Below are 13336 nucleotides of genomic sequence, written 5' to 3'. Positions count from 1 at the left end.
TGTATTTTACGAAATAATATCGTGGGCATATCACGGATAAACTGGGTTTTTTATGAGGAAATTTGGGTATTATTGGGATGCCATTTCGTAAGGTCTTATTAATTAACCTGTGTGCTATTATGCTAAAAAAATGCTAAATTATTTGGCATGCTGAATTTTGTCAAGTTTCTCACATAAGCTCTCAACGCTTCGTCAGATGTAGTAAGCGCAACATAAATGCAATTACAATACAATTACAATACATAACAAATTCCCTTTTGTTCCTAAAGTGTAAATCATTGGAAGCGCATTTGCGCCAGATTACCTTCGTTTATCCTACTTACCAAATTGGGAAGAGTGGCTGGCTTGTCCATACCTGTAGCACATTTTAAAGTACTGAACCCTACAGTTTTAGTTACCTGTTTCAACGTCTTGGTCAGGGAGTTAGCACACTTTATGTTTTTTTGCTGAACTTGTGACAATGACAGCTAAATGCCAACACTGTACTCAGTGACTGCTCTAAATCACATATTTCAACATAATTACAAGCGAAAGCAAATATTGTTAAAATAATAGTAGTGTAAAAATAAAAAATAAAAAATTAAAATAAGTGTCAAAAATATAGCGGGAAGGAAAAAAAACCACAAAAAACATGACAATAGAATAAGATAATGTTAGCAAATAGAAAGAACATGAAATACAGCGAAAGAATAGAACAAGGCGCAGAGCTGAGTGGAGGGCGTGGCAGAGGATTTCAAGGGCCCCTCCCGCTTGAAGAAAACATGAGAATTCATACAGGAATGAAGGAAATAACCCACTACAGAAGAAAAGAAGTGTGACTGAAGGACAAGAGGAGAAAAAGGGGGGTTTAGGATGACCAAACAGTCAAAGAAAAATATACAATTCTAATTAATTAAACAACAGACTTTAAGCTAATGCCCATTTCAATACAAATAGCTATTTGACCTCTTTGTATTCAAACTAGATATTTGTGCATCTAAAAAAACTGTCAATGCAGACATATGTGAATATTGTGAGGTCATTCAATGTCGCTAGTCACACAATAGTTATTTTTAAGAGTGCCCCTAAGGCAGGCTTCCTCAATTAGCAGATTGTGAGCTACTGGTAGCTCTTCACCTACTTGTGAATAGCTCTTTTTTGCCCAGCCCTTCCTACTAAATTTGAAACTTTGGCTTGGTTGAATTGTTATATGTACACCAACATTAAAAAGTGAGCATTGGAGATGAAAATGTGTGCAGTTTCAGAACTCATAAGCTGATGTTTGGAGAAAAATGGCTGATGGTCCAAAATATATTTAACTTAGGTAGTTGAGTACTAATTCATGTGGTATTTGGGGACACTTAGTATTTATTTATTTATTTATTATTTATTCCCAAGTTTTATATAGCGCTGGCCAGACCGGAGGGTATCAGAGCGCTTTACAACAGTTGTTCTGCAAAAGATCCCAAAATACAATATTGGTTAAAAAAAACCAAAAAAAAACACATGGACGGAGAGTTTTAGCGGATTTTGTAACCGAGGGGCAATGAGGACTTGGAGTGACTTCAAAAAGTGGCATAGTCTTAGGCAGAGCTCCTCTTCCAAGGAGTGGTGTTATCAGCGCTTTTGCTGCTCCTGTCCCTTCGCTAGGGAATGATCTGGGAAAAGGTTCTTAAACTGACCTTTGAATTTTGAAAAGCATGGGATAGTTCTGATACGAGGGGGAATACAGTTCCAGATTTTGGGCACATTACCTGCGAAGGACCGTGCCTCAGTTTTTTGTTTGCGGGCCTTCAGCTGGATGAGTAGTAGTGTGTTCGAGTTCTTGAGGGGCCTGTTCTGGCCGGCCTTTTTGAGTTTGGAGGCCAGGTACTCAGGTTTGCTGTGTGAATGGCTTTATGCGTGAGGCAGGCAGTTCTGAAACTAGCACGCATTTCAACTAGTAGCCATTTTAGTTTTCTGAGAGGGGTGAGATATGGTCGAATTTCTTCACTCCTGTGACCATTCTGCCTGCTGCGTTGAGAGTTGTTTTGTAGTACTAATATTGCTACATGGGTGCAGGGGCATTGCAGCTATGGCTGTTATGTGCTATCCATGTAGAGGCGTTCCACTTTGACAAAGCCTTTTTTTCATTATTGCTGGCAGCCATGCCTGGTGTGGTGAGGTGATCACTGCTAGTAATATTGCATATAGTGGTCTCTAATGTAACCTTGTCAGTTGTGGTCTGTGAGACCTAGCATCTTTTGGTGTGGTTTCCCTTGTCTTTGTGCTTCTGACTTCCTGTTTCTGACTGTGTGCTGAACTTTGCTTTCACTGGTTTTAGGACTCTGGGCACTTTACGACTGCTAATCAGTGCTAAAGTGCATGTGCTCTGTGTCTAAAATGTAATGATATTTGGTTTCTCCATGATTGGCATATTTGATATACTGGTATGTCCCTATTACAGTGTACTACGTGTGCCATGGGGACGTAAATCAAATGCTACTAGTAGGCCTGCAGCACTGATTGTGCTACCCACATGAGTAGCCCTTTAACCTGGTCTCAGGCCTGCCCTTGCAGATCCAGTGTGTGCAGCTTTAAACCGACATGTCATCCTGGGAATTTCACCTATTTGTCAGGCCCAAACCTTCCCTTTTATGTCGTGTAAGGCATACCTGAGGTAGGCTCTAAGTAGCCTCAAGGGAAGGGTGCAATGGAGCTAAAAGGTAGGACGTGTACCTTTGAGTTTTACATGCACTGGTAGTGAAAAAGTTACATTTGTTTTTAACTACAGCAAGGCTTAACTCTCCTGCTGGTAAGCATTGGAGCTGTCTTGTAACACTTTACTAGTGTATCTTCCAATCTCAGGAGCAGATAGAAAATTGGAGTTTTGTGTCTCTGGACTCCAAATAAAAAAAGAAACATCTTTTAGTGAAGTTGGTTTTCATATTGCACGTCTTAAAATGCCACTTTTGGAAAGTTGGCATTTTCTTACTTTAACCATTCCTATGCCTGTGTCTGTCCCTAGAAACACATCTGGGTCAGAGAGACAGCTGGTCTTTGTGCCTCCTCTCTAGACAGTCACACAAAGGGAGCAGGGGTGTGCCCTGCATATCCTGATGGCCTATCATCAGCCTGATGGGTCTTCCTGAGCTAGAGGGGTGGGAGGAGTTGACACTTGCACCTGATTAGGGCTATGCCTTTCCCCACACAAAGAACGGCATACCTCCCAGTAGTGTGTCTAAAGCTAGGGCCAGGAGGGGAAAGATTCTGTGCACTACAAAAAACTTTATTTGAAGTCTCCCTACTTAAAAGGCAAAAATGAGTACTGGACCTCTCACACCATAAACCCAGAATAGTTCTGGACTGAGGACATTCAAACTGGAAAATGATCTGCCGTGCTGCCAGGAGGGACTGCCACTTTGCTGATGACTTTGCTGTATTAGTCTACTGCCTGCTGCTTCTTGCCTGGGAGTTAGAGGACTGGACTTTACTCTCTACATCCTGCATCTAAAGGTTCTCCATGGGCTTTACTGTGCTTGCCTCCTGTTGCTGACGTCTCAGGGACAACACAACTTCACCTGCATGTTGCATCTAGCACCTGGGCTCCTCTTCTGTGAGTTCTGTTTTGCCAAGTGGAACCAAATCCAGTCCTGGGCCCTTGGAAGTGAGTTTTGGCCTGCAACCAAGAAACCAATGCCTCACTTGGAAAGTGTAATTTCAGAACTGATACCACGCTGTGAAATCAATGCACCGCCGCTGCTCGCTGCCGGACTTTGCCACAGCACCTCTGAAGAACCCCCACTGTGTGAGTTTTGAACACCGCCTCACCCAAGCATGTGATGCAGCATTCCGAATCTGATGCAGTGCCGGCCCTGCGTGTCTTCCAACTGACGCAGCCCCTTAAGCCCAGCGGTTCGTCATCGATAACATAGAATTGACACATCACGCTGCAATGTCTTGTAGAACTGAGGCCTAGCACCAGCAACCAACTCATCACCGCCTCCGCACACTGCATCGTCTCTTGGTGTCAAAGCTCCAAAGATCATGCACCACCTTCAGGAACTGATGTACACCTGCATCCATGACACCTCACCTTCCCTGCACCTCGTATCATCTCCGATTTCCAGTGCATCTATGGTACTGTACTGTACTGGCCTCCATCGCAATTGGACTGAACTTTTGGATTTGTCCCGGCCAAGCTTGACCAGATAGCCAACAGTTGGAGCTATTGATTTCTAAGCACTGCATTTTGATTTCATCTTTCAAAATTCATATCTTGACTGGTGTATGTCGGATGTTTTTCATTTGGGTCTTGTTTTACTCAGGTAAATATTGACTATAGTTCCAAACTTGTGTGGTGTCGTTTTGTGATTTTTTGACTCTGTTGCTGTGTGTGGGTGCACAAATACTTTACACATTGCCTCTTTAGTTTAGCCTGACTGCTCAATGCCAAGCTACCAGAGGGTGAGCACAGGAAAACATCTAGTGTGTAAAACACATACCCCAACTAGGGTGGTGGTGCCTACTTGAACAGGGTGCATACGTCTGCCAACTAGAGACTCCATTTCTAACATGGTCACTATTACAAAACTAATAATATTAGTAGCTCAGGATGACTTTCAATGAGCATAATAGCTCTTATTCAAGAAAAGGTTGGAGACCTCTGCCCTTAAGAACCTTTCTGTGAGAGAAGGTTCCTCTGTAAGCCATGCTAGTAGGTTGTTTGAACATGGTGAGACTGGAAACCTGTTATAGACAAGGTCACTGAAATTAAGCAGTTCAGCAGGTGCAACATTTTCCAATAATTGTGGAATGGCTGCACTATCCATATATTTCACTATCTGCTGCATAATTTTCAGATTTCATCAAAACATGTTCTAGCTCTCATGGATGAAAAATCACCAAGCCAACAGGGAACCTGTGATATAACAAAGTGGCAAATATGTTGCAAACATCTGCTGATCACCTTTAAGTTGCTGCTTGCTCTGTATAGCTCTGTTTAGGTACCTAAAAACGACTTAAGTTTATCCAAATGATAATGTTAATGAAGGGAGTTTGTGGCATGACAAATCCGTTCTTAATTACATGCAATTCAAGCACGTTTGTTTATCATGACAATTGTTTGTTTCATTATTTGTAAAAATAAATAAATCATACCACACCAAAGACACTGCCTTCAAACAAAAGTAACTTTAAGAAGACATTCAAAGAATACACACGTTTTAAACTCTTCATTTCTCTTTGCAATGTCCAATATCTTAAACCTCACAGTATGTCCTACTGTGACATTTGTTTATTATACATTTGTATTGTTCAATACTATGCTGGAGGACATGTTCTAGATGGAAAGATGAACTTTCAGAGGCCCATGGTGTAGTCAAAGAATAAAGCTTTTAATATAAGAAGTGTAATACTGTAGGGGTGTTTTAATCTGAATGCAGCATTGTATGTTGTACAAACTGTTTTACTCTGAAAGTTAGAGAAAACAGTGTAAATACAACTGTCTTTTAGTCCTTCTATGCTAGCCAGAATCATTCTTTGATAGATATCATCCTGAACGAGGCTTTCTGAATGTGTATTGTTTTCAGTTTAGGAACCCTTGGTTATTTCTATAGTTTTAAGATCCTTACTGTCTCAATGCATGCTAAAATGCCCACATTTCAAGAATCTAATGGTACAGAATGTGTTGCATAATTTGCGTTTTAGCTGCATGATGTAGTCAACCCGGGTACATAGTTTGGTTTTCTATTATGGCATAATTCCAAAAGCCCCGGTTGAAGGGTAGAAAAGATAAGGAAAGGCAAAGGTGCGAGCATGTCTGCTGGCTTATTTATTGCTTAGCTCACCTTCAGCTCAAAATCTCCATATTCCTGACGGACTCTGTAAATGTTGGATCTATTACTTAACACCATCTGTGAAACCAAAAATGGTGTAAAATTCAATTTTATCCTCTCATCAGGTTGCCACCACAATGCTGGTTTGAACATCTGTGCTCACATCGCTTCACCGAAAAGCAGACTGTAATTAATTCTCCTGCAATGATTTTTTCAGCCTAGATGGTCACTAAAATGCATTAATTCCACACAATATTTTTCGGCAAATAATATGCATTTTAGAGTCGAAACTGATACGCAATTTATTCCCTCAGCTAAGCACAGTGTGATCACACTTTGCAGTTAGAAGACGCCCCTCCTTTATCACAGTGGAAGCCACATGTGGCATCCTAGTACTTGGATGAAGAGGTGCATATTAATAGTGCTGAATTCAAGAAAGGTTACAAAATGGAAGCATACTACGAGAGTACCATAGTAAAATATAGTCTGCTATAAATATTGCTTGCAGAAATATTGCCCAATTGGAGTTAGAAATAGAAAATCTATGCACAATGGTATAATATTTATGTAAACAATATTTAGGGAACAATATTAATGCCAGATAATATTTCTGTGGTGATATTCTAACATAAAAACAATTGCAATCGTTGACTAAAGCATGCTTTTAATTGCTGTTTGATAGAGAAGGTCAGAGTCACTTGAGTTATGGGACAGGAGAGGAGCAAATTATGTGGCAATACCGACAAAATTATGAATCAGGAAAAGACAAATTGGGTGGCATAATGTAACACATTTTGTGTTAATATTACCTAGTGGTTAATTTGTGAAAAAATAAGTACCAGGGCTCTCGTCAGGAGGCAGCTTCCACCAGACCAATGCTCCAGTTAGTGCTGCCTATAACTGAACTAATCAAAACCCTACAAGTGGGGAGAAGATGGGGCACATGGGCCAGAGCTGCCAACTTTGGAGCTGGGTAACCAGGTTCAAGTCTTGACATAGGGTCAACATCCTGTGATTCTGGGCAATTCACTTAATCTCCCCAGGCCTTTAAAAAATGAAAAATTAATGTGTCCTTAACTGGTACTCGTGAAAAACACTACATTGAATTTGCTTTATAAACACCGGTGTTGACGATTAAATGCTGGTGATAAGCACCGGAAACCACCAGCTCAAATTAAGCACTGATATTACCACATTATTTTGCCATTTTTACACCTTTTAGCACTCTCTGGGCAAAGGATTCATGTCTTTAGTACCAGTGTCACACCAAATACAGCAATAAGCAACAGAAAGCTAACCCGTCAAACTTTGGTAAGGGCTTGCCACTGCACAGCAACATGTTTCGCTATGTTTTTAGTAGCGTTTGAAGCATTAGATCTAGAAAGAGTCTTTTTTGTTAAAATCTGCAGATTATGCAGCAGATGTTGGATTGTGTGGCAAATGCATACTTATCATTGAAATAGCGTTGCAGCTAAATAGCATAATTTCCAGTGTCCCTGGAGAAGGTGCAATAGCTCTTGCAACCATTTAACCAATCACTAGTTGTGCCAGCATCCAAGTTCTTTACTAAATATTTGTTTAAGTGTGGTGAGATACTGCGTGATGGAATGCCTTCAATATAAGATGTTAGCTGCACTTTGAAGACGCAGCATGAGATCTAATGGGCTGCCCTGGCACGGCTTGAAGAAGTTAACATGAAGATGTGTCTATGTACAAAAATGCTTGTCATGAGACTGAGACATGGTCTGCCGAGCCTCTGGGCTCAAGCCGTGGGGTGGTATTGTGTGTTCTGTGTGAGAAGAGTATTGGAAGTTTTGCGAAATATAGTTGACCTCCCCAACGACAAGCTCTATAAATTTGAGAATTTCCGACATTTGTGACAAAGCATTCCTGTCCTTTGGACAGAGGTTAAATAAGTAACTATGTCTGCTTTGGGCTGCTCAACAAAGGCGCCAGATCTATCAATACTAGTTCAAAACTGGAACCAAGAACATACATGACATTATCCTGGTCAAAAGTGGAAAGAGAATTTGGAGGAGCAAAGGCATCTCATAGAATCGAACAGGCATTGCTAAAAAGTGTAGGACTTACACACCACTGAAACATCAGCTAGAAATGCCGAGATTCAGTGGCACTTAGAGGTCCATGTTCTAGCAATCACAAAGTTAATTCAATGAAGGTATTTCGAATTACCCAGTGCTTACTTTGAGCCAGTTGTCTGTGCTCGACAACTGCACTTAATTGTTAACACTGGTACTTATTATATTCAGCCACTTGGTGGTGCTGTTCGTCTAATTTAGGGAGGAGCATAACAACAGTTGCTTATTAATGAAAATGTGGGGGGGGGAGGGGCAGGGTGGCGGGTAGTAGTGTGTGGATTACAGAGTTTTACAGGTAAGTAAACATTTAAATAAATAAAACGAATTTCGTTGCGCGCGCTGCATCACATTTGGGGATGCAGTGCACGCAACGAAATTCGTTTTATTTATTTAAATGTTTACCTACCTGGGAAGCTCCGTAATCCATACATTACTACCCCCCCATCCTGCCCCTCCCCCTCTCCCTCCCCACGTCACCGCCCTGCCGGTACTCCCACTGCCGGCCGCGGCTGGCTCTGGGGCCTGGGATAATCTGAATTGTCACATTTGTAGGAGTGTAATGGTTTGTAGTTATGTTGGTACTGTCGTTGGCAATGCTCACAGGGGCAACGTGTGGTGCAAGGCCCTTACACTTATTTACCAAGTTACTACTGAAATCACCTCAGCATAAGCATACATTATTTATAAAGCAAATATACTTGAAATAAATAAAATAAAACTTTCAAAGTCATTAGTCAAACAAATCATGAGGAACAGATTCCAATTATTTCTTGTGATTATGTGCTTTAGTTAATGGTGTGCGGCTGCCCCGTGTATGAGCCTATTTCAAGTGTGTATTGTTTGGTAACTTTAATCGGTGTTCATGATACAACATCAACAAGGCGTGGGGTCACTCTAATTATTCTTTATATGGGTAACAACTCATTATTTAGTAAAGTGTGAATCCGTGGCCTGTTATCATTGATGTGTTATGATTAATGCATCAGTAGCCATGGCTCATTATCTATTCTGCACCTACATGAAATAAATGTAAAAAAAAAAAAGCAGAATGCCCTTCATACTCCCAATTGTTCCTATGATGCTGTGAGCAAGATACACAATTCAAATTGAATACATTCGAATAAACTAATCAGATAGCTGCAGAAGAAAACTGGCCATGTTTATGTGAAAGAACACAAAATTGTCAAAAACCCCAAAAATGTTTTAGCCAGAGATCTTCAAATGAGCCTCATAGATGCTGCCCCTGCGCTCCACGATCTCAACCAATGCCTTGTAGTAGGGATGTCTCAGCTTGACCTTTCCCATCAATAATGGAATCAAAGGTCAAGAGGTTGGAGAGTGCAAGGTATTGCCCCATTCACAGGTCATTTTCTTCCCATCATTAGTAATGACAAATTAGAGCCACATTCACTGAAAGTACTGGTGCAAAATACTGCCCCCTGCTTCACAAGATTGTCAGAGGTTTTGTGTTTGACGGATGGAGGCCACTTCTAGCCTAGCATTTAACCTAACTGGCTACATGACAGCCAGAGAGGTGAAAGGTCAGGAGGTTTCTGAGACACTGCTTACTGCTGATTTCTGAACTGGAATAAAGTGCACGTCTCTATACTTCACTGAGTTTGTGTATGGTGGCGGGGCGTTGGGTGCCCGATATTGGCACCTGTCCCTGATGCCTCACTAAAGTAGTCAGAGGTGGCAGCCAGCAGTATGCCTGGCATAGCTGCTTAGTAGTGATTGCTCCTCAGTAACCATCAGTAGCTGCCATGTGGTATGCGCAGGCATTTATTATAAGCATCTATTATCAATCAATTAATTTTCATTAGAAGGGATAATGCTAGGGAACAAAAGTAAAAGCTGTCTTCCAAAACTGAAGGTCACATAAATAAACAAAGTTATTGTGAAGTCACGTTTTCAATTGCTAACCAATATCGGAATGTTAGAGGCAATCACAATAAGTTTCAATTGATCAGTTACGTATTCAATTGATCATCAATACCCTTGTTGTAAAGTACAGATATTATAAATATGTAAATAGAAGTCCAACCTGCAAGGATCCTTAAAATCCTCATTTAGTTTAAAGCAGGTGTTTCCAACCTTTTCTGTATTGGGAGCTACCTAGCATAATAAATAATACATTATACAAATTAAAAGGGTTAACACAAGACAGCGAGGAGTTATGTGACAATATAGAGGAAATAGGCCAAAGGCTGAGTTTCTTTATAAGGTCACATAACTCCAAAATGATTAGCAATATCCTTAAAATGGGGGTACTTAAAACCATATAATACATGGTTACGTCATCACAAGTCCCACAACCCAAGTAAATCCTTGGTGTGTTGCTCTTTCCTATTGAAGAGATGGGATGCTTGCGAGCATGTAAAATACAAGTAGAATATCTAGTTTAAAATTAAACAATCCAAACAAAACGAAATTAGAATCAGTTTAATACAGGTCAGATTAAAAAAACTACTACAGCTCAGAATGTGAGAGAAACATGCTGATCGATTCTATCTTTCCTATAAATACATTACCATAAAACTACCTTCCTGCTTCGCCCTGAGCATCTAGAAAAACAGAGTAGAAGGAAAAGCCAGATTTGGTATCTTTGTTTAAACTTTAGTTTTAATGTGCACAATGACCTGCCTTTCGCCCTGGCTGCTGATTCAGGCAGCAGGCATTGTGAAGACAGAAGTCAGGTGCAATAAGTTATTACAGTTGAGGCTAAGTCATCTCTTTATTGCAGGCGTCGGCACAAGTCACCTGTAATAAGGAAATTAGAGACCGACATGTCCCCATAGATTGCAGGTTCACATTCAAGAGATTCACCAAATAGTTTCCAATGTTGCCTATTCCTAGTCCACAGGCTTTCTTTTTAACTTAATTCATGGTACAAAATTACCCTCCAAATTCCACTAAAGAATGATTTCCTCCTTGCATGATTCTAGTACCATCTGCTCTGTTTCCTCAATTAAGATGTCAATAGCATTTCACAAAATTGTGGAACATCCTTTTTTTGCATTCTACTAGAACTATGCACATCATTACACCAATCCCTGTACGATTGTAACTTTGGGGCATATTACCAAGCAATAGCGATAATTATCGCTATTGCTTGGTTAGCGAGAAAAAATTACCGCTGAGCTGGGGCGATTTTTATCGCAGATAAACCTTGGTATTACCAAGGTTTATCGCAAATGCGATAAAAATCGGAAATAAAGTATGAATATCGCTGAAAAGTCAGCTATATTCAGGCATTACCGAGCTAATGCTCTTAGCCATGTTATCCACCTACCATTGGATAACATGGCTAAGAACTGCTCAGGGGCAGGTGTTAGCTTTTGGAGATATTTGCGCTTAGCGCGAATATCTCCAAAAGTTGGTATTAGAAGATAGCGATGTTAGCAACTGTTTCCAGTCGCTAACATCTTGGCACGCCCACTTTGCATGTCATTAGTGATAAATATCACTGACATGCAAAGCGGGGCCCAAGATTGTCGCTATCTCCTACTAGCTGTCGCTAACTGGTGTTAGCGACCGCTAGGTAATAGGGAGATAATTTTATCTCCGCTTTCTTGGCTTTTAAAGCCAAAAAAGCGGAGATAAACCCCCTTGATAATATGCCCCTTTGTTTTTCAGTTCTTGGCTTTATTTGTCTTTATTTCCTACACTGGACAGCCTAGTGATGGCTTTGCCTCTATGAGAGTCACAGAGTGCAGTAGTCAACCCAAGAGCAGGGAAGTGCAAGAATTGATTGTTAAACAAATACGTGCCTCTTGTGATTCAGGAAGAAAGGGAATTAAAGCCAATTCACAACATACCCTCCTTCGAGCTGTGGAGCGACACCTTGGACTACTGTTGTTGGCCAGGAACCAAATAAGTCATCAGAGGTGGAAAGCATTAAGGCACTGTTGTAATGTCAATTTGGACTCATACACTATTGCTGAAATACAGCTCGACCAAACAAAGGTCTGAAAGTGTTGAGTAAAGCCTGAAAGTAGTTATTCACAGTGTATTTTTGATATGTATATTTAATTCCAGAATAAATGTATAAAACCTTGTGTGGGGGGGGGGGGGGGGGGTAAGTTCGCCCAGGAGTATCACTTTGAGATTTTGAGCCCATCTACATGAAGTTCAATAAGTCTTTGTGGAATAAAAGTGACATTTTTACAGTTATTCATGAATACAATTAATTCATCCACATGACCCCCGTTCACATCCCAATTATTCCCATACACCAATGCTAAAACAAGCTATAAATGCAAATATGAAATTGCAGAACTCTGCTGCCTTACCTGTGTTTAAACTCTTTGTTTCTTTTTGGAAAGAGAAGAACATGGAAAAAGGACAGATTGTTAGATGAAGCGGACAAGATAAATCATGCAGAACATAACACTCCATCTTGTCCACAGACACAGGTGAGGCAAATCAATCTTTTGTATAAAAGGCAGAGTTGGGTACTCTGCAGCCTAATTGAAGCTGGCAAGAGTGGGCAAATTGATTTTGCACTATTTTTGCTTCTTAATAAAAACGAGAACCATATTTCACTGTTTTCTACGCGTAAAAGGTGGAGGAAACATTGAATATTTGCATTGCTTTAAGACAATGTGGCAACAACAAGACAACAAAATATAGCTTACTTTTAACAGCTATAATATTTCACATAATATTATTAGATATTCAATCAATTTAGTGACAACAATTAAACACAATTTTTATAGCTCTCTAGATTAATGCCAAACTGCATTTTAATTGGTCTGCTTCCAGTCTCAATCTTTCTACAAAGGCAAACAGGGAAAAAGCTTTTGCACAACTTCGACAATGATGCATTGTTACATGGTGAATTGAGACTTTTGGAGAGTAATGACATTACACTAGACTTAGGCCTCTTAGTAATCTAAATGCTACAGGTTAAGACCGAGTGTCAACAATTGCTGTCCTTCAGGAACTTTACTATTCCTACATATGCTGCATTTCCACAAAATCATGATGAAGACTATATTCTTAAGCAAAACAACGGACTTGCTTCCAATCAAAATCATTAGCTAAGGTTTAGAAATATTATGGGACGCATCAGCTTCCAGCACTGATTACATTAAAGTAACATTCTACTGCCTAAAAGCCAGAATATACAAATCAGTAGCCTTAAATTATTTCCATACCTGAGCTCCAGTATACTGGTGACATTCCTAGAAGGGTAGATACGCCGTATGAAGTTCACATCACCAACATAGATGCTTCCATCTGTGCCTGCTGCTAAGGCAACAGGAGCCAGCAGTTTATTTCCTTCAGCAAGACCATTGCAGCTGGGGCAGGAGATGCTTCTTCTGCGACCGTTCCCCATGATGCTGACTATCACTGCAGGCTGCTGGGTTAGGAACTGGTTTTCACCACTGCCTTTGTGAAGTATCCCTGGCAGAAAACAATCAACAGTTTCATGATGCT

At 40.4% G+C, this 13336-nt stretch overlaps 1 protein-coding gene across 1 annotated transcript in view; it reads right to left on the bottom strand.

Moving 5' to 3' along the window:
- LOC147702831 (teneurin-2) overlaps positions 1-13336 on the bottom strand; it is a 1317719-nt gene that overhangs the window by 115843 nt on the left and 1188540 nt on the right. Inside the window, exons 19-20 of the mRNA XM_086931409.1 lie at positions 13054-13303; positions 12187-12207 (exon numbers count right to left, since the gene is read on the bottom strand). Of these exons, the coding sequence (XP_086787535.1) occupies positions 12187-12207; positions 13054-13303 (271 nt within the window). The remainder of the gene's footprint in view (positions 1-12186; positions 12208-13053; positions 13304-13336) is intronic.

The sequence above is a fragment of the Lissotriton vulgaris genome, chromosome 7, assembly GCF_964263255.1.
Source record: "Lissotriton vulgaris chromosome 7, aLisVul1.2, whole genome shotgun sequence".
Taxonomy (NCBI): domain Eukaryota; kingdom Metazoa; phylum Chordata; class Amphibia; order Caudata; family Salamandridae; genus Lissotriton; species Lissotriton vulgaris.
Note: the sequence above shows the minus strand (reverse complement) of the source record. Positions and strands in the feature narration are given on the sequence as shown.